Source organism: Cervus canadensis, chromosome 13 (genome assembly GCF_019320065.1).
Source record: "Cervus canadensis isolate Bull #8, Minnesota chromosome 13, ASM1932006v1, whole genome shotgun sequence".
Lineage (NCBI taxonomy): Eukaryota > Metazoa > Chordata > Mammalia > Artiodactyla > Cervidae > Cervus > Cervus canadensis.
Window position 1 is genome coordinate 45,248,906 of NC_057398.1, and position 21,314 is coordinate 45,270,219.

The 21,314-nt window shown below is 38.9% G+C and overlaps 2 protein-coding genes across 23 annotated transcripts in view; one reads left to right on the top strand and one right to left on the bottom strand.

Moving 5' to 3' along the window:
- CEP170 (centrosomal protein 170) overlaps positions 1-1,467 on the bottom strand; it is a 131,174-nt gene extending 129,707 nt beyond the window's left edge. For 3 of the 12 annotated variants that reach the window (XM_043486063.1, XM_043486062.1, XM_043486061.1), the window contains exon 1: positions 1,212-1,465. The gene's annotated coding sequence lies outside the window, so the exon portion shown is untranslated. Of the gene's footprint in view, positions 1-259; positions 722-1,211 lie in introns of those variants that run through there. The other 9 variants (XM_043486056.1, XM_043486058.1, XM_043486064.1 and 6 more) reach the window with 7 other exon arrangements.
- A 553-nt stretch (positions 1,468-2,020) lies between these two features.
- SDCCAG8 (SHH signaling and ciliogenesis regulator SDCCAG8) overlaps positions 2,021-21,314 on the top strand; it is a 247,112-nt gene continuing 227,818 nt past the window's right edge. For 10 of the 11 annotated variants that reach the window (XR_006272696.1, XM_043486065.1, XM_043486066.1 and 7 more), the window contains exons 1-4: positions 2,021-2,384; positions 13,852-14,004; positions 14,723-14,805; positions 18,315-18,428. Coding sequence is in view for 10 of the 11 variants with exons in the window: in XM_043486065.1 (XP_043342000.1) it covers positions 2,318-2,384; positions 13,852-14,004; positions 14,723-14,805; positions 18,315-18,428 (417 nt within the window). In the remaining variant the exon portion in view is untranslated. Of the gene's footprint in view, positions 2,385-13,058; positions 13,066-13,815; positions 14,005-14,722; positions 14,806-18,314; positions 18,429-21,314 lie in introns of those variants that run through there. The other variant, XM_043486072.1, reaches the window with a different exon arrangement.

The window sequence follows — 21,314 nt, forward strand, 5'->3', positions numbered from 1 at the left end:
TTTTAACGCCAGCAAACGATTGTATGCACTGAAAGCTTAACAATAAAATCATTTTAAACGATGCATTTTCAATCAAGTGCATCATCTACTTCACCACATTTCTTCCAAGCGGGTAAATTTTTATTAAGAGAATAAAAACATGCATTTAAAAATTCAGAAACAGAAATATACCAGGCCTATTTTTAATTTTGAATGCTTAAAAAACAATGGAAAGATGTATCCTACCCTATTCCCTTAGGAACGTGAATGCGTTACCCACCCAATGAAAAAACATTCTGCTGGTTCATCTTCCTGCTACACAAACAGCTTTGTCGTCAGGCCCGTCCTAGTCCTTTCTTCATCGTGATCTAGTAATTTTACATGGATCACCTTGGCAATGCTTGGACAGGCACTGTCCCTGTCTTCCTGGAGCTTACATTCTCAAAAAAAAAAAAAAACAAAACACCACACACAAAAACCAAAAACTCCGCTCAACACTTAAAAAAACAGAGATTTTATGACTTAGGATCCAAATCCCACATCTTTCCGCCCCTGGTTAGGCAGCTGCTAATTCTTCTTTCCCTGGCAGAAACGAAGGGACCCATACCAAAGCCCACATTTGAATCTCAGGACAATGAAGTCGACAGGAAGCCACTCTCTCCTCCCCCGGGTTACTACGGAGCCACAGCCTGCGCGGGTGCTGTGGCCCGGCGGGCTGAGTGACACCACGTCTTCCACGCCCTCCCACCACGTCCAAAAGGCTTCTCGCCAGACCTCTCCAAACCGCCCCACACCCCAAAACCAACCACACAAAAAGGGTCGACACCGGGAGCTGCTCAGATCGGGAAAAACCCCTTCTCCCGCTGCAGCGTAGCCATTCCCTCCACTGCTCGGCCCGCACCCCTGCAAACAGCTCGGGAGGAGGGGGCTGCACAAAGCCCGGACAGCCAAAGACGACTCACTACGTGGACACTAGCAGGGGAAGCCGGGCCGCTGGACCGGGGGACTCGGGGTTGGGGGTTGGGGGTGGGGGGGGTCGAACTAGGGGGGGATGGGCGTCCCCGCCGAGTCCCAGGTCCGGGGGAGGGGGCGGCGCGCGGAGCCTCGGGGAAGCGCCCCTCGCCGCTGGCCCGCACCCTCGCCCGCTGCGGGCCGCGCCCGAGCCCCCGCTGCAAACCCAAGGAACAGGGTGTGGAAAGGCGGCGGCGACGGCATCAGAGCGCATCACTTACCCCTCACTGCTGAGAGGGACCGGACGGGGGGGCGGGGCGCGCCGCGTCCCGTGAGTCTTTCGCAAGCGTCCTCCCCCACCCTGTCGTCGTCGCCGCCGCCGCCGCGGTCGAGCTCTGGGCCCCTCGGCGCTGCTGGGCAATAACGTTATTCCACACACGCTCCGCACATAGCGGTAACGGCAAGGAGCGGCCGCTCAGTGCGCAGGCGCCTGGGGAGAGGGCGAGGAGCCCGGCCCTACCCCTGCTCCGGCTCAGTCCCGGCGAACTCCTACTGCGCAGGCGCCAAGCACAGACAATGAAAAGGAGTTGTGCGGGGGGTCTCAACCACAGGCCTCTCCAGCTGCTGACTGCGCAGGCGTACGCCGAAGACCGGCTTCAACAATGAACAGGACCCGGGCTTTAGCTGGGACCGCAACGGGCTGGGACTACAGTTCCCAGAGGGCAGTGCGCCAACTCCAAGCTGCTGTCGGGTCGCTGGGCTTGATAAGATTGCTAGTGTCAGCCGCTTTCACAATCTACGCCGTTTGGGAAATTCAGAGCTGCTTCTTCTTGAAAATTTATTTAGCAGTGTTGAGAGATGTTGAGGCGGCTGAAGGGTGTAGGAGCTCGTTATTTGCGTTCTTGAGAATCCTCAAGGATCAACTGCATATTAGTGAATTTAGAAGAATAAATAAAGCCTTCCAACGAGTCCTTTCTGTCAGTTAGGTGGTCCAGACAGCAGGATAGGATGAAGGCAGGACTAAGCCTGACTGGGCTACAGAAATGGGCGGAGCCTCCAAGCAGTCTCTTGGCAACCGGATCTGGTCGCCAAACCGCCAAAGCGTGAACTTCGAGCGCGTTGCCCTCTGGGAATTGTAGTCTTTGGGCGGGTTCGTAGGAACTTCGAGACTGTAGACCTACACACTGAGGACTACAGCTTCCGACGTCCACCACGAGGGCCCGAGGGTGGAAAAAGGCCCGAAATCTCTGGGATTCCTTGCTCCCCTGTGACAGCAACTGGAGGAAGCAGGCGGGCGCATCGTGGGGGCTGAGGCCTCTTATTCTTGGAGGGGAGGACACTGGACACTTCCCCACGCAACTCCCATCTCTGGCCCCCGAGTTTGTGCATGGCGAAGTCCCCGGAGAACTCTACCCTGGAGGAGATTCTGGGGCAGTATCAACGTAGTCTCCGGGGTGAGTTTCTCCGAACCTCTGTGCCCTAGTCCCTTGATACCAGGACCTCGTGGCTGGGAGCTGACCTGGTGCGATTCCTGACACCTTGGTTCAGCCTTTGCCAGACTGCAGAGAAAGAAGATGGATGTTGCTGTGGAAGGATTAAATAGTTGTGTTTGTTTTTACGTTTAAGCAGCGTTGTTTCCTTTGATTCCCCTAGTGACCTGAACCAACTCCCTGATTGTCTTAGGCATCTTTTTTACCCGAGGCCCGCAGAAACTCTTGGTCGGCTCTATGCCTGTTCTGTCCAGTTCTCATACTGGACAGAATGTGATTTATTGGACCCGGGGGCGGGAGGGCGGGGAAACCCGCTAATAATTATTTTAATCACAACAGCTTCTATTTAGTGGTCTAGGCTATTTACATACATTAAATCACTTAAAACTTACAACCTTATGACTGTCCCTCTTCTACACATGAGGAAATAGAGGTCAAAGAGGTTAAGTTAGACCAAAGCCAACATAGCTGGTTAGTGGCAGAGCCAGGTATTAAATTCAATCAGACTTGTCTGCCTTGAAAGCCTATGTTTGTCTTTATTAATCATGTCTCAATTACTATTACTGAAACTTTATTTAGTTAATTAAGCCCGATAAGCATCACAAGAAAATCTGAATTAACTAAAGTTTCACTAATAGTAATCGTGACATCATTAATAAAAGTGACATACTTGTAGATAGTCTGTCATCTTGAACATCATATGTAACATCTAGAAAACCTCATTTCTCTTATTTTAAGGTAGAAGTTATGATATTGTCTACATGGTTCTTGTGAGGAACAAATGAAATAATTCAAATAAAGCAGTGATTCTTCAGACTTTTTTTTAACTCTTAGCCATAAGTAAAAATATATTTTATATGGGTCATATACATATAGGCTAGGGGCTTCCCAGGTGACTTAGTAGTAAAGAACTTGCCTGCCAATGCAGGAAACACAGGAAACGGGAGTTCGATACCTGGGTCGGAATGGTCCCCTGGAGGAGGAAATGGCAACCCACTCCAGTTTTCTTGCTTGGGAAATCTCATGGACAGAGGAGTTTGGCGGGCTACAGTCCATACACAGTCGCAAAGAGTTGGACACAGCTTAGCCACTGAGCATGCGCACATGCATACAGACTAAAATAAAAGTTTCATTAAAGAATATTTATTCTACTAGAAGTAATTCACTATACTTTCTGTTCCTTTGCATTTTCTTAACCCTTTAGGTCCTGACCAACAGCTTTAAAAATATTTAAAGCATTTAAAACATTGACTCATTTATTAATTTAGTGCCTACTATACGTTAGACATACCACATGCTGGGGATATCGTAAGTAACTAGACAAAGTGTCTGTCCTCAGGGAGGCTTTGGATTAATGGGGTGAAGGACAGTAAAATAGCTACAGATTATCACAATAAAAAAAAAAGGGTAAAGATCAGTACTTGACACATAAGCCCTCATTAAATGTTAGCTGCAATTTATAACTGGTACTTGTGGCAAAGTGAAGAATTTTTGAGGGGATAAGAGACTTGAATCTAGTGAGTCTAGACTTTGAAAGGTTATTACGTATTGTTTCCATCTGTCAGCAGTGTTATAAACTGTCAACATTCTCAGTATTCAAACTGCAAGAGTAAAATCATCAGTCTGGATGAATATCTTCATCAGCCTACTGATGTTTCAAGAGCTGTTAGATACAGAAATAACCACTTCTAACTTTTCATTTGAAAACAAGAAAATACTGTGCAGAATGATAATACCAGTGGCATTTGATTTTTGAGGTTGTTAAAAAAAATTCTGTTTTCCATTATGTTCCTCCTAGTTCTTCTTCTTTAACCTTAGTATGAACCTTTATTTAAACATTAGAGACTATTTAATATTAGGCATTTTGATGCAGTTAATTTCAAACTGTTATAGTACTATATTTAAAACCCACAATACTGCTTTCAGTAATTATAGAGTGAAGAGTTCTTATTCAAAGATAAGATATTTTAAAATGAAGTAAAAATTTAGTGTTATAACAATATAAGATAGTGAAAACATAATCAAGAGCAAACAAAGCAGAGAAAAGTTTGTTATTAATTTATAATGATAGTTTTAACAATAAATTGAGAAATGCAACTAGGAAATTTTCATGGGTTTTCAGCACTTATCATTTATTTAGTAGCATTTTAATTTTTATGTTTATTAAATAGTTTATATAACAGCTTATGGAAGGAAGCAGAACTAATACTGAAGAGAAGCACGATCAGAAGCTCTTCACTCCACACACTATAAATGACCACTTTTAGATAGGATAATTCCCTTTAAAGTCAAAATGTGTGTTTCTGAATAAACACAGTATGGTGGCATTATTTTGTATATGAAACTTCATTATTTTAAGCATTTGTGTCTGACAACTCTAGAATTGTGTTACTATACAATCAGATAAAATGCAAAATGTAAAGTTATTTTGGTTTTTTCTATTCACCATTACTTCCCCAAAATGTCTTGTCTCGTTCATTCTTAAAGAAAAGGTCATAGATATTCTTGATCTTTCCTCTCAAGTTATTTCTCTGGTTAACTCAATAATTTTACATGTAATCATTACTAATTCTTTCATTTGTATTTAGCCAGGAAGTAGACATGTAAAAATGCAAAATGGTTTTACAATTTTCCCATTATAGTTTCTTGTTTTTATAGCTCTTCCTTATTTCTTTACTTTAAATATAATTTTTGGAACTATTCTGTTAATAGTATATGAAGAATTTGAATTTCTGATGTAAAAAGCAGAGTCAGTGTTGCTTTCTTGCTTTTGAAACTTAAGTGAATTCTTGCCTCTCCTTGAGTCTGATGATCCCATGGCAGCCATGGAAATAGAGCCATCTACAGACTCCATACTCACTGCTGATTCTTTCCCTGATGCCTTTCACATGTAGTCACCCTCTGGGGATAACCCTTGTCTGTGCCCTCACTGAGAACTGGAATGGTGTAAAGACTCCTTCAAAGTAACAATTCTGGCAGACAAACTAGAAAGCTTCATTGCCCTACAGATCTGTAATGTATGCCTTCATAGTAGATGATCTAAAAGTTTGTTTTCAGTGCTGAGCATATCCTAGGTATCCTGGGAGTCACAGTGTAATCTAGAACCAAAAGTTCTAGACTTTATTTTAGTTTAATCTAGAACCAAAAGTTCAAGACTTCCCAAGTCTAGTTAAGTGTTTATTCACTCTTTCAGTTCAGTTCAGTTCAGTTCAGTCTCTCAGTTCATATCTGACTGTTTGCGACCCCATGAATCGCAGCACGACAGGCCTCCCTATCCATCACCAGCTCCCAGAATTTACTCAAACTCAAGTTCATCAAGTCGGTGATGCCATCTAGCCATCTCATCCTCTGTCGTCCTCTTCTCCTCCTGCCCCCAATCCCTCCCAGCATCAGGGTCTTTTCCAGTGAGTCAACTTTCGCATAAGGTGGCCAGAGTATTGGAGTTTCAGTTTCAGCATCAGTCCTTCCAATGAACACCCAGGACTGATCTCCTTTAGGATGGACTGGTTGGATCTCCTTGCAGTCCAAGGGACTCTCAAGAGTCTTCTCCAACACCACAGTTCAAAAGCATCAATTTTTTGGCGCTCAGCTTTCTTCACAGTCCAACTCTCACATCCATACATGACCACGGGAAAAACCATAGCCTTGACTAGACGGACCTTTGTTGGCAAAGTAATGTCTCTGCTCTTTAATATGCTGTCTAGGTTGGTCATAACTTTCCTTCCAAGGAGTAAGTGTCTTTTAATTTCATGGCTGCAATCACCATCTGCAGTGATTCACTCTTTAGGCATCTAAAATTCAAGACCCACAGAATTATATTGGTGATTGTGAAGTATAGCAAATACTCCCCCTCTAAATTTAACACATCATAGTACAAGGTTATGAGGTATAAAATAAGCTAGTTCTGTTATAGTATAACAGAAGGCTGTTTAAATTCTATACACTTGAATGTAGAAATGTGATGTTAGAAAGAAGAAATTTGTTAGAAATTCAGTGTCCCAGCCTTAACAACTGAATCATGTTTCAAATGTTGCTGCAGTGTTAGCTGTGGATTCAGTTTTATGCCTGTATACATTACTCACCTATTCTCCAACTTCCTGGCCACCTTTGATTGAGTGGGCATCAAGAAATGGAACAAACTTATACTGAAACAGGAATGCATCATTTACTTTCTGTATGCATTTTATATGGTAATTCCTCCTTTTTCTTTCAATGTTTTGTTATTTTAGGCTCTAGATTGAATTTATGAAGAGTATGATGGAGTCAGAGAAAAGAATGCAAAACTAGGATCCAAGTTCCAATTCTTACTGTTGCTTTTCTAATAACCGTCTGTGTTACCTTAGGCAAGTTAATAAACTGTTCTTGGACTCTTGTTTCCTCATCGGGAATATGAAAAGTTTGGACTAGGAGGTAGGGTTATTGCCAGTAGGAACCAAGGAGATGACAAAATGTGTGATGAAGTCAGTGGAAGACATTAGGGAATAGTGAGGCTATGGCCAAACTGGGCAGCTGATGCTTTTTCTGAAAACTTTGCAATTGCTTTCTTGCTCTTTCCCTCTTTTCTTCCTTCCCTTTCTTTTATTCTTTTCCCTTCATCCTATACTATGTGGGTCAAGCAAAATATGTGAGAGCTTGGGTCCCCTTCAGCCACTATCTCAGATCTCTAGATCTGTAATGTCCCTTTTATCAACACTGGATTGGACCACATGAATGATAAAAAGTTGTGTTTCCTTATGAGATTAAGGAACTAAGTTCATGGAAAGTGAGAAGTTGAATATGGGAAGAAAATATAAAATTTGGGGGGGGTGATCTTTTTCTTTGTAAGTTGATTTAGTTGGATAAAACTGAAAATAATACTGATGTTCCAATTGTACATAAGTAAAATATAAACAAGTGTTTGTTGTGTTTTTTTTTTATTCCAGAGAAGGATACATATGTAGAAAGCTGATGTTAATCTTACTAGTCCATAATTTGGTCACTGAATTAACTAGCAGTGATATTATCTGGACCTTTGGCAGACTTAAGGAAACATGTATATAACTTAAGTAAAAGTTCCTCTTTTTCTCAGTTTTACACATCAAACTTGTATTTCTTCTTCTTTTTTGTTTTTGCTGTTCTTAAATGTGTTCTAAAATTTTAAAATATTTAGGTGCACACTCACACACATTGTCTATGGCTAATGTTTGCTTATTTAACTATCAGCTTCACTGAAACCAAGACTGGCAACAATGTAAGAAAGGCCCTGGAAGCATTCATTATGAAACTAAAGAAATACAATGATTTGGCTATTAATAAATAAGGATTGGTAATGCAAATGAGATTTTTCAAACATTTAAATTGACTTTTTTGCTAATAAAATTTAAATTACATATATTCATTTTTTGTTTTATATACTTATATGGCTGTTCTTAGTAGTTTTAACTTTTATTTCTTTTACCAGAATACCAAAAAGTAGTAGCATTTCCATTTTCTCTTCCCTAAAACTAATGAGGTAAAATAAACAAAAGACAGAATTTAGCAGCCCAAAAAGCGTGTTTTATAAGTAAATAATCATCCGTGAAATAATGTAGAACCAAAACAATGGTTTGGTGCTACAAGATTGTACAAAAGGTAGGAAAGATAGCTTGAAACATGCTTGTGTGCTTGCTAAAGCAGCCTTGATTATGGGAGAGCTTCATCAAAGCCCACTGGAACATTTAAAGGAATGATTACTAAAGAAGCTCTAAAAAATAGCCTTGGAGTATAACTATTGCTTCATGTATTAAACAAAATGAAACTAAATATGAATTTCAAGTTCTTGATCACAATAGGTATTCCTGACACCTGGATCAGAAGTGCCTCATCTTGGTGTTGATGGCGATGGGTTGTGTGTGCTGCCTCCCACAATGGTAGAATAGCTCAGTGTCCTGACCACTTTTCATCAGGTTGCACCTGTAATTCCGGTGTAGCAGTGTGGGTAGTCTCTCCTCAAAACTGAGCACTGGCTATCTTGTTTCATTACTATAAACCAGCAGTTATCAGAGTGACTTTTTTTCCCATCCAAAAGACATTTGGTAATGTCTGGAGGCATTTTTGACTGTCACAACTGGCAGGGAGAGTTTTACCAGCATCTAGTGGGTAGAGGCCAGAGATGCTCCTGTACAAACACAACACATCCCCTTACAGTCAAGAATTACCAAGTCCAAATATCAATAGTGCTGAGACTGAGAACCACTATCTAGAAGTAGCAAGGTTATTACTCATAGCATTTGCTTTGTGAGAACCGTGCTTGAGAATAATTTCAATTAAGGATATAGATTGTTTTGGCTGATAATTGTACCTAAGTTCTGCCAGTCTGGCTAGGATAACTTCTTTAATAGAAAAGTGACAGGTGCATAAGTATTCTCAGTTGGTACAAAAAAAAAAAAAAGAACCAGGTGTATCCCTCATAATGTGTATAGTCAATCTTCTTGATTTCCCAACATCCATCCATCATTAATGATCTTCCAGACACTGCTCTTAAAGATGTTTACATTCTTATTTGGATTATCTTTCACTTCTGGTACCAACCAGTTTTAACACATTTTTCAGCTATTAGAGTCTTATGATAGTAATTTTTTTTGAGATTTTGTAGTTTCTGCATACGACTTTTAGTCTCTTTAATCATTGTAATTGCCAGTTACAAAGCTGGTTTTTCTAATTTTGGATTAATGCTGTCTTCATCTTGGTCACACTAATTGTCAGTCCCCCAATAAACTGTGACAACAATCCCCTGAACTAGCTGAGACCCAGTCAAGTGTGGACGGACACATGCATCTCATCTGGGTGTGGTTTCATTTTTCTGCTTGTCTGCCCAGATCTAAGCTTGTTTTGAGCATTGCAGCTTGCCTCATGCTTAGCCTGGGGAGGTATGGTTCACTGCTTGTTTTCCCAGAGACAGCTGGGCACTTCATTGGGTGCGGTTCTGCCTCCTTGTCACCAGGATAATTCTCATTACAGATGGAGAATGTAGACATTAATAATTCACAGTATGTATGTAAGTGATAATCCTTGGTATACAGGGACGTATTTTCCTTTTTGTTCAAAAACATCTTGATGAAGAGAGGCTCGGTGTTGAGCTAGGAGCTGGAAAGTAGAGCAACTAGATTACAAAAATGAATGAAACAGACAAATTTGTTGGCAGTCAGGAGCTTAAAAACCTTTTCAGTGCTCATTGTATTGATTGATATTTGGATAGTGGACTAGCAGAAATATTACTTATATTTATGTTCATGCGATTCTGTAGGACTCAGAGGTTGTATTTCTGTTTGTATTTGTAATTAAGTTTGTATTCAGCCTGTGGTTGATGCTGGGAAGAAGAAATCAGGATGTATTGTGAAATCTGTTACTATCCTCTCAGGAGAGAAGAGGAACTAAGTATTCTTCCCCACTCTTGAGGATAAAGCTATGCCCATTAACAGTGGGATAGGAAACCCTAACTGGAACCTCTTATCTAATCTGGTTTCCATACATGTAAGCAGAATGGGGTTAGGGCTTCCCTGGTGGCTCAGTGGTAAAGAATGTGCCTGCCAATGCAGGAGATTCAGGTTCTATCTTTGGATCAGGAAGATCCCCTGGTGAAGGACATGGCAACCCACTCCACTCTTCTTCCCTGGGAAATCCCATCCTCAGGAACGTAGCAGGCTACTGTCCAAGGGGTCGCAAAAGAGTCGGAAATGACTTAGTAACTAAACAACAACAAGAAGCAGCAGTTAATGGCATCTGGGGAGCAGTGTTCTTAATAAGGATTATGAGACCAGTTGCAATGGCTCCAGCTGAAAAGCAATGGGGTTTCGTCTGTCTTCAAAGATCTGAGTGTTGTTATTCCAAGGGATTAATTCTGTTTGTCTGTTGCAGTGTATATAATTATGTTCTTATGTATATATTTGAAAAACGTTTAGCATGTTTTAAAATGTAGTCTTGGAATGACTTTAAAATATCACTTACCTCCTTAGTTTTAGTTTCAGGATACAGTTCTTGCAGATTCCTTCTCTTCATCTCTGACCCTAGCAACTGAAGTCATTCATTGCAAAAAAAAACCCAGACCTTGTGTAATCACTGAGAAAAGTGAGATGGCTGTTGAGTTCAATATATTAGTATTTCACATAATACTATTTTCATAGTAGAGTTTAACACATAGTCTTTAAATGATAAAAATTCTAAAAGATTAAACAGGAATATCAGGAAAGGGATTAAATGGCCTCATAAAACTCTCCCATTATTGTAAGCTAATGAAATAACTCTACCTGTAGGAATTTTCAATTACACATTTTTTTTCAGATTTCCTTTCTTTTTCCTAATATAGCTTGTTAGCTTTTAGTCAGATTAAGTATAAATAAGTAATTATCCTTTGTCTTGTAGATGAAGTCATTTGATGGCTCCGCAGAGCCTCCTTTTAGTGTAATTCAAACCCTTTTTTTCCTTTTAATGGATGCAGTAAAGATAAGTGCTTTATTCATAGGTATCAGTGCGTAAGTCCAAAACTGTGTGAACTAAATTGCTTATCATGTAACACTTCGATTTTTCCTTATCCTTTAACAAATCTCTTTAGAAAATACTGAGTTAGTAAAAAAAAAAAAAAAAAAAAAAACTATTGCTGCTTCTCATTTTACTGAAACCAGGAATGCATCTTATCTAAACTTTTTAAAACTCATGAGGAATAAAAGGAGGCCAGGCTTGGTTAGTTATCAATACCAAATTCCTGTCAGAGAAAGGTCTGTGTGGAAATAGGATTGGTGTGGAGAAAATTGCAGTGATAAATTTATTGGGTCTCTTGTGTAGATTGCTGAACCCTGACCTAAAAGACCTATTTTTGTTAGTTTACTCAAGGGGAAAATGAGTTGCTGTAAGTGAAGGACCTGTATTAGAGATTTTGTAAGATAGAGAATATTTTTTCTGTTAAGTTATGGTATTTTTGTCTGTTTCACACATTCAAATTAATGAGCTTAAAAGAAATAGAATGTATTTTTCAAGGTCCTGTAGACTATATATTTATAAATATATTTTCATCCATGATTGGTAATGAAAAGCTTTTTCATTTTTATAGCTTTCTTAGGGTTCTCTTATAGGTATTAAAGATGAGGAGCTTTTTCTCCTGAATACAGAAGTAGATCTAACTTGTCAAGAAAGGGCCTAGATCAGAAGAAAGAACTTCATTGGTGTTATTGTTATGCATTGCTCTGAATTAGGGAAAGATTTTACTTAGAAAAAGTTCTCCTCTGAAGATGTTAAGAATTCTTTTGATGGAATCCATTTGAGATAGATAATAGCTGTACATGAACTTGCATGGGAATTCATCTTTTTCTAACATAAATTTCTATGTTAGCTATATATAAATATTTAATAAATAAATGAATTAAAGATAACTTTCAAATACAGATGTCAACATTTAAAAATGATGACTGAAACCTGGGTCTCAGCTCTAATGTAAAAGGAACATTTTTTGTTACAGTTAATGTTTCTAGATTGGAACTGGAGAACTAATTATAAGAGATTAGCAGAAGTAACAAGTTTAAACCTGAAAAAGTATCTGGTCTTTAACTAATGAAATTACCCATCAATTTTCTGATTCTCCAGTTGTCATACATGTAAAAAAATCCATAAAACAGGATAGAGTTATTAGTAATGTCATGTCTAGTGTCATTAGTATGTTATAGTATTAACATATAATATAGTATCATTACTGGGGCGTCCCCAGTGGCTCAGATGTAAAGAATCTGCCTGCAATGCAGTAGATGCAAGTTTGATCTTGGGTAGGGAAGATCCCCTGGAGGAGGGCATGGCAACCCACTCCGGTATTCTTGCCTGGAGAATCCCATGGACAGAGGACCCTGGAGAGCTATGGTCCATAGGGTCACGAAAAAGACACGACTGTAGCGACTGAGCACACATGCCCAGTATCATTACTATATTAGTATGTAGTTCTGTTATTAATGTAGGACTTGGATCCTTTGCTAAAGGTGTTTTTGGGTGAGTATTTCACTGAATAATTATTTCAGTTACCTTTTGTTGCTTAACAAGCACAACCCACTCCGGTATTCTTGCCCAGAGAATTCCCATGGACAGAGCAGCCTGGCAGGCTACAGTCCATGGGATCGCAAAGAGTTGGACAAGACTGAGTAATTAAGCGCGCGCGCACACACACACACACACACACACACACACACGCACACCCCCCACACACAACTCACTCTAAAGCTTGATGGCAGAAACCAACAACCAAAAGCATTTTTAGTGCCTCTCACAGATCTGTGGTTTTACCAGACCGCAACTGGGCAGTTTTCGAGTCTCTCTCATGCATTGTGGGTAGATGACCTCTGGTTCTGGAGTCACCAGGAGACTGCCAGACTGTTAGTGGGGTTGGGCTTCTTCTTTCTCCTTGTGGTGATCTCAGAGCCTCTCCTTTCCACATGGCCTCTTCAGAGTCTCTCTAGCAGGGTAGCCAGACTTCCTACTTAGTGGATTGGGGCTGACAAAAACCAACATTCCAAGAGGGTAGAAGCAGAAGCTTCCGAACATTTTAAAGATGTGACGGGTCAGGCGTCATGTGCATTCCAGTGCATTCTCTTTTTGAGTGTAGGTTACAGGTCCACTAAGTTTCAAGTTGGGAGAGCACAAGGATGTAAGGGTGAGTTCTTTGGGGGCTGTTTTTAGAGATGAACTATTAGAGTAATATACCTTAAAATACTTAATTTTAGACTATTTATGTTAAGTATGTGGTAATAAGTTTAAACTTCAATTCTAAGAGTAATCAGGCATAGTAACTGAGAATTTCTACATGAGATGTAGTCAGCCAGCAGTATATAAGTACAACTATACTGAGTACAGTATATAAGTACAACTATACTAAGTACAGTATATAAGTACAACTATACCGCTCTAAGCGCATCAGCTATTCAAATCTTGATCAGAACTAGGCCAGGTGGTCAGCTGTCTTGATGCTAGAGGGCCATGTGGCCCCCAGGGACAAGGAGGATTCTTTGGGTAGGAACTTGAGGTGGTGGGATCCCTCTTGCCAGTCTTGCCTATCCACACCGTGCCAAAAGGTGTAGGGGAGTCTTAGGCACTGAGGAGTCAGGATAGTGCCTCCCCTGTGAGATTATTGTTTGGGAGAGTGAAGAGGGGAAAAGCTCTCCCATTCAGTCGTCCGTGGCAGTAGAGCTATATACAGTGAATACCAATCACAGTGGTGTCCGGGAGCTTAGAGATCATTAAGTCTAACCTCTGCCCCATGAACTTAATCTCACATTTCCACTGGCATGTTCCTCAGTAAGCTAGAAGCAAAGCTATGCTTTTTTTTCCTCCCACAAAGTATCAGAAATGATTGCTTTTCCTTTAGAAATTGTCTTCTCAAGTCCATGTTCATTTGATCACCCAGATTTCACTGGCTCTGATTTTCATCATGCTATTGCAGAACGTGCAAATAGAAGCATTCACCAGTTGAAATGTGCCCTGAAAGAAGGTGATGTCACCGTTGGAGAAGATATGCTGGATCCTTCTTTTAATACCAGTGTAGGAAACGAGGATGCTGGAAATGCCTGGCGTGAACTACAACACAGCCATGCCGGTGAGTGTGAATGTCAGTCCTAACCTGAATGACACACAGTGAATTCTTTAAACTCCATATAGTAATGACGCCAGCCTGTCCTCACTGCTAGGATTTTAGTCAAGAAACACAAAGCAGCTAATCTAGTTCCGTTGCTTTTTTTTTTCCCCTTTGACTTCCCTATGCCTATAGGATGTCAAAGCAGTGTTTTCTTAAGGTAATTCCAAGCTGCCTCTCCAGCCTCATTTTTCTATCTTCCTTTCAACTATTCATCTTGCAAGCCATGTTCTATTCATGCCACCCTATGGCCGTGCTTCTCTGCTTTGCATGAGCCATGTGTTCAAACTGGCTTTTTCTCACCCTTTTCTGCATGGTGATCTCCTGTACATCCTTCACACTCTCTTCTCTGTGAAAACAGGCACAGTTACGTGCTTCTTCTTCTTACAGCATTATAGGCAGACCTAGAGCTTCTTATAGGTAGATTTAGAGCTTATAATCTTGTTAGTTAGTTAGATATATCAGATATAAGTTTATATCTGTTAGTTATATACCTCTTGCTCAGTGGATTCTTACCTCTTAAATGAGAGAGATTTTCTTATGTTTGTTTTTGTGTCTGTCAATAGCACATTTTGTGATGCATAATACACAAATATTTGTTAGATTGATGGAAGGATAGATGGGTGATGATAAACTATGGATTTAAAATAAGATGAATAAACCTATTGCTTTTGCTCCATAGTTAATCAACTCAAAGCTTTGTTGCGCCAACAAGCAACCAAGGAAAGTGAGGTATCTCTAAGAAGACAAGAAACATCCTCTTTGGTAAGTATCACCATTTACAGCCTAACAAAAGCATTATTTTTCTAACTATGTTTTAATTTTGTGTATCATTTTAGTAGTACATGTGTTAAACAGATTCTGAGCTGGACGTGCTAATAGTGGAAAGTGTTAAAAGAAATGATCTTCCCTCTGAAAATTATTTTGGCCGAAGAAGAGACTTCCATGGCAGAGGGGATTCTGATTTTTTAATTTATTATTCACTTGAAAAATGTGAGTGAAGAAATAGTTTGGAGAATTTACTTTGAAACTGTTAGCAAATATTTTTTTTTAAAGGAACAATATATGGGAAAGAGTAACCATTGCTTTTTTTTTAGTATTTATTATTATTATTACTCATTTATTTTTGGCTGCTTCAGGTCTTAGCTGTGGCATGCAAAGTCTTTGTTGTAGTAAGCAGGATCTTTCATTCGGTATGCAGGCTTCTTTCTAGTTGTGGCAGGTGAGGGCTCAGTGCTTGTGGCATGTGGGCTTAGCTGCCCAGGGCCATTGGGGATCTTAGTTCCCCTTCCAGGGATCGAACCAGCATCCCTTGTATTGAAAGGCAGATTCTTCTAGAAGAATGGTACCAACGATCCTACATACAGGGCAGCAAAGGAGACACAGATGTAAAAAACAGATTTCTGGGCTCAGTGAGAGAAGAAGAAGGTGGGATGATTTGAGAGAATAGCATTGAAACGTGTACATTATCGTATGCCATATGTAGAATGGATGACCAGTGCGAGTTGGATGCATGAAGCGGAACCCCCAGGGCCGGTGTTCTGTGACGACCTGGAGGAGTGGGGTTGGTCAGGGAGGTGGAAGGGGGTTTCAGGATTCGGGGAACATATGTATACCTATGGCTGATTCATGTTGATGTATGGCAAAAGCCAACACAGTATTGTAAAGTAATTATCCTTCAATTAAAATAAATACATTTTAAAAATAAATAGTTAAAAAAAGAAAGAAAGGCGGATTCTTAACCACTGGACCACGAAGTCCCTAACCATTGCTTTTATAGAGGGGCATATCTGTATTTTTATTACTTTTAGAATTTACTTTCTAATTCTGGCTGTCCTTTGTTTATGTTAAATGTTAAATTTGAAGCATGTAATCTTTTTCTACATTAAAAAATATATAGTTATAAAATTGTGTGATATGAGAAACTGTACTCTATTTCTTCTGCAGCTGTTTTCTACTGCTCTTGCTTTAATGGAGCATATTATTTCTGACTGAAGCAGTGTGCTATAAAGCCTGAGATAGGTGTGAAGGAAGGGTGGAAGTGGGGGAGAGTACTGTGAGGGAAGGGTATGTGTCAGGAGAAGGTGGGTGGGAGGGAAGCGTTCTGTAGAGAAGGGGTACTGTGAAGTAAGGATTTGGCCAGGTTTAAATGGTCAAAATAATAGTCTATGCTTGAGGGTGATCTAGGGTCTATCATGTACTCTCTCACAGGGTTTTTATAGTAATGAGGTAAGATCACATATTTAAAATTCTTTGGAAACCTATGAAATATGGCACAAATATAAAATGTCATGGCAACAATAACCACCTTGCATTTTCAATGTCTGTGACTGTTGGATACCCAGGCTACATGCTGAAAACTTGAAGACATGTCAGTTTCCTTTACTCACAGCTGAAATGTCCTAAAGAGTACCCCCATATTAACACTTCATTCCAGCCTGACACAGACTTTCATGCTTAATTCCCACTTTAGAGAAATGGACTACATGTTCCTATTCAATATTTATAGATATAAACTATAATTTTGATAAAATATTTCATTATTCAGTGAACTTATTACTGTTTACACCTAGTTTCTAGAATGCTCCTAAGCACATACGGATAGAGTACTTTTAAGTCTAATAGATTAAGTTTCTGTATCTGTTGAATGCTCAGACATGCTGCTTAGTATTTTTAAGATATTACTGAGCAGTGATATTGCAAAACTGATTGACTTTAGATAAGCAAGAAGACTCATCAAGATGATCAGTTCAATATATACAGTATATGCCAATACACAGGTCTATTTATATTGGCTCTATGTGAAAGAATGGAACTTAGACTCTAAATGTATACAACCTACATATGATGATTACAAGCTATAATAATAAGTAGCTTTTGAAGACTGTACCCCTTAGAATGCAGTTTCATAGCCAAAATGACGTATGAGAAATATGTGGCTGTATTAAGAGTGAAATGAGGCAGTGCTGAGGTAGAAAATATGTCTAAACATTATTACTTGTTATTTTAAAATACGGACATTCAAACTGTGATAAACATACAAGTGATTTTATATGAACATTTTCCACATGATACTAGCTTGTTTTTAATTTTCCCATTGATTTTGCCCTATGTATACACATAGTAATAATTTATATTTGCCTATACACTGAATCCCTTTCTATTAATATTAATTATTATAATTAGTTGCTTTCTACTTACCACAGATAATTCATTTAATTAACATGTCTTTTGGTTTTAAATTTATTAAATGTGGCCAGAAGCAAAGCTGTACTTAATTATTCTGCCATGAGAGCTGGTACTTCATCATTTATAGGAATTTCTGCTGTGTTGAAAAACAAAATGATTGTGTGTCTCACCTCAAACTTTCCTCTGGATTCATCTAACTGGTAGAGCTTCACTTTCCCTTTTCCTAACTTCCTCTTTTCTTTAAGTAATATCATGGTAGTAGTGTTAGTCCCTCAGTCGTGTCTGACTGTTTGCGACCCCATGGACTGTGGCCCACCAGGCTCTTCTGTCCATTGGATTCTCCAGGCAAGAATACTGGAGTGGATGATATATGATTTATAAACCATTTTACAGTCATTTTAGGACAAGGTAAGATGGATATTAAAAATCGATTACAGGACTGCTGCAAAAGTAAAGAGAATTAACATTTTTTTTCTAAAGTCCTCAATGCAATGTCTCACTTTCATGTATATCTGCTTTAGCACTCTAGTCCTGGAGGCTCCAGAACAGCATAGTCTCCAATTGCCTTAAGTATTAGGGTCAAAAATAAAAAACCAGGTTTTGCTTATGTACTTCTTTGTAGATAAAATTTTACCTCAGTGACACACATTTGGCATCAGACACTTGTCTAAAGAATCCCTTCTTCAGGCAGCTGTTCTGCAGTTTTAGCTAGCAGCCCTCTTCTATGGTGATTTCTTAAAAAGCTGTCCCTTTATCTGAGAATTACTGAATAGCACGTCACATTTCCAGATGGCTCAAATGGGTGGTTCATCCCGAGCCAAATTATACTACTCGAGCATTTTTCCATTTGCTGTGTGCTTTTTACAACCATTTTCCTTTTCCCTCTTTAAAAAATAGTTTTCATATTCCTGAATCTTATCTATTTATAGAATTTATAAGATGAAATAATACTGCTAGCCACACTGTGATTTAGTCTGTTTATTCTATGTTTATATGACATAAGTGCTAAATTGAGTATGGAGATGGTATTAACTGATGCTTTGCTAAATCCGAACATGCTTCATTTGTTTTCATTTTTGCCTTAGAGGTCATCAGAATGTGAGGAAACCAATATGCCTACTGTCCACAATCTTGTTCCTATCATCAATGACCAGTCTCAGTACATTTATCATTTAGAGGCGGAAGTCAAGTTCTGCAAGGTGAGTATCCCATTAAAAATTTAAGCCAGACTATGTTAAATTTGTTATTAATAATAATATCTTGTGTGAAAATTTGCTATTAATTAGTCTTCATGTTTATAGCAACACCTTGATCGTTGCCATCTTTCTGTGATTGAAAAGACTGATGTGTAATCGGAGCTTCTCAAGCTTGGGAATGGTACTCCTGACCATGCCATTTCTGAGTACTTTATTTCCCAGTAGTTTATAATTATATAGTAGTCTATAATATTTTGATAGTGTTCTCTTAAATGTCTCAGAGTTTTTCCTTTCCACCCTGCTTCAGCCCAGCTTATGGCAAATGCTTTGGAATAGTAATACCAATCATTTTCCCACTCTTGCCAACCTGTTGAAATTGTTGTGCAGCAAATAGGGATCCTAAGCTGGTAGACTGTATCTACCCCTTGTCAGTATAAAGGTTCTTACTGTAACTTTGAATGAAGATAGCTCATGGGGGTACTGATACTGAGAATCAAGAAACCAAACTTTGTCCCTTATGGCTTATAACACTAGATGTTATGTATTGCATGACTGTATGAGGCTTAATAATGTTTTTAATGCCTTCCCAAGTATATTAGTGTCTTCTTTTTTTTAATATTAATACATCAGATTATGTGATATTTTTATAGAACTTAGTGATATCTTTTGTATCATGTGTTATATTTTCAACATATGGTTCCTCTTCCAAAGTATAAGTCTGATATGTAGCTTAAGAAACCTTTAAACATTTCATCGTCAGCTTTTCAAGGGTGTTTCCTGATCTTAGAATGTCACTTCTCCTTGTTCTTGGAGGATGCACTCATTATTATACAGGTATTCTTGGATTACTAAAAAAGCTGAAATAGTATCCTAGGACTCATTCCATTATAAGCTTCTATTAATTGCTAAAATGCTGTGGGTAAAACTTGAAAGATTTTGTAGGGGAGATAAAACATTACCTCTGCCCTTTCGGTGTCTTTGGTTGGGCCTTTGAATTAAACCAACATAACATAGATTAACAGGATAAAAGGATACACATTTATTTAATGTAAGATTTATGTGACATGGGAGCCTTCATAAAGAAATGAAGACCTGAAGAAGTGGTGAAACCTAAGTGCTTTTGTACTTGGTTGAACAAAGAGAGGCAGCTGTGAAAATGTACTGAAAATATGTGGGAGGCTAAAGAAGATGAGTTCTTTTAACAGGGTCTGTTTGTACAGATTTCTCTGTCTCTACTCCCTGTCTCTGGTGATGAGACTGTTCTTTCTTCCTGGTGTAGGGAGGGCATCGTTCACATGGGAGTTTTAGTCCTGCTTTCTGGAAGAAAAGGGGAAGTCAGAGCAGACTTGTGCCTTTTGTTTTTCATGGGCCCTTAGCTCAAGATAATTCTTCCAGAGGGGCATATTTTGAGATGGCAGATTCTTCCACTCTGTAATAAAAATTGTAATAAACTCACCATCTAGTTGACAGCACTATTACCTATGAGAATCACAGCAACACGATAGTAAAGATGCAGTGTGGTCCTTTATTTTGTGGTATAAACTATAGTCATAATAAGAGAAGAAGGTTACTAAAAAGCTCACTGTCTTTGAGGATGTTTTTATGGGAGAGAAAAATCTTAAGGTGTAGGATCATTAGATCAGCAGAAGGGAGATGAAAGAATTTTAAAGGAAAAACAGCAGCAGTGAAAAAAATATTCAGGATGTATATGATTTATTTATGGGGGTCATGAGGCATCTAGTCTACATTCCTTCAATGGAAGATATCACTTAGAAATTATTAAAATAATGCCGAATTGGTTAAATAGAAGATTACAAAATCCTTGAAAGTCAGACAGAGTATACATTTGACACATGTTAACAAGGAAGTAGGATATTGAAAGTAATGTTTAAGGGTTTAGAAACCTTATTTGTTTGTTTAATTAATAGATTTTGTCAGCTTTAAGTTTACAGAAAAAGTGGATGGAAAATACATAGAATTATCCTGTATTTCCATGTACTTTATAGCTCCCCAGCAGTTTCCCCTGCTGTTTACATCATGCATCAGTGTAGTATGTTTGTTACAGTTGATAAGCTAATACTGTTACATTATTATTTAGTAAATTCCTCAGTTTACATTAGCATTGACTCTGTGTTTTACATTCTATAACTTTTTAAAAATATGTAATGGTATATATCTACCATTACAATATCATAGAGAATAGTTTCACTGCTTTAAAAATCATCTGTGCTCTGCTTATTTATCCCTCCTTTCCTATCTGCTAAACCCCTGGCAACCACTGATCTTTTTACTGCCTCCATAGTTTTGCCTTTTCCAGAATGTCGTATAGTTGGAGTCATACAGTTTGAAGCCTTTTCAGATTGGCTTTATTGCCTTAACAATATACATTTAAGCTTCCTTAATGTTTTTTCATGGCTCAATAGCTTATTTCTTTCTATCACTGAGTAATATTCCATTGTCTGGATATAGGATTTTTTTTTTTTAACTACTCACCAAGTGAAGGAAATCCCACTTGCCTCCAAGTTGTGGCAACTACAAATAAATCTATTGTTTGTTTTTTTAACTCATTTGGGTAAATACCACGAAGCAAAATTGCTGGATCACATATAAGAGTATGTTTATTTTCATAAGAAACTGCCACACTGTCTTCCAGAATGGCTGTGCCATTTTACTTTCCCTCCAGCAATGAATGAAAGCTCATGACGTGGAACAGTCCTTGCCAGGATTTGGTATTGTCAGTGTTTTGAATTCTAGTGTATTAGAAATATGTGATGCTATCTTGTTTTAATTTCAATTCCCTGATGACATACAATGTTGAGTATTTTTTCATATGCTTATTTTCCATTTATATACTCTCTTTGATGAGGTGTCTGTTCAGGTCTCTTGCCC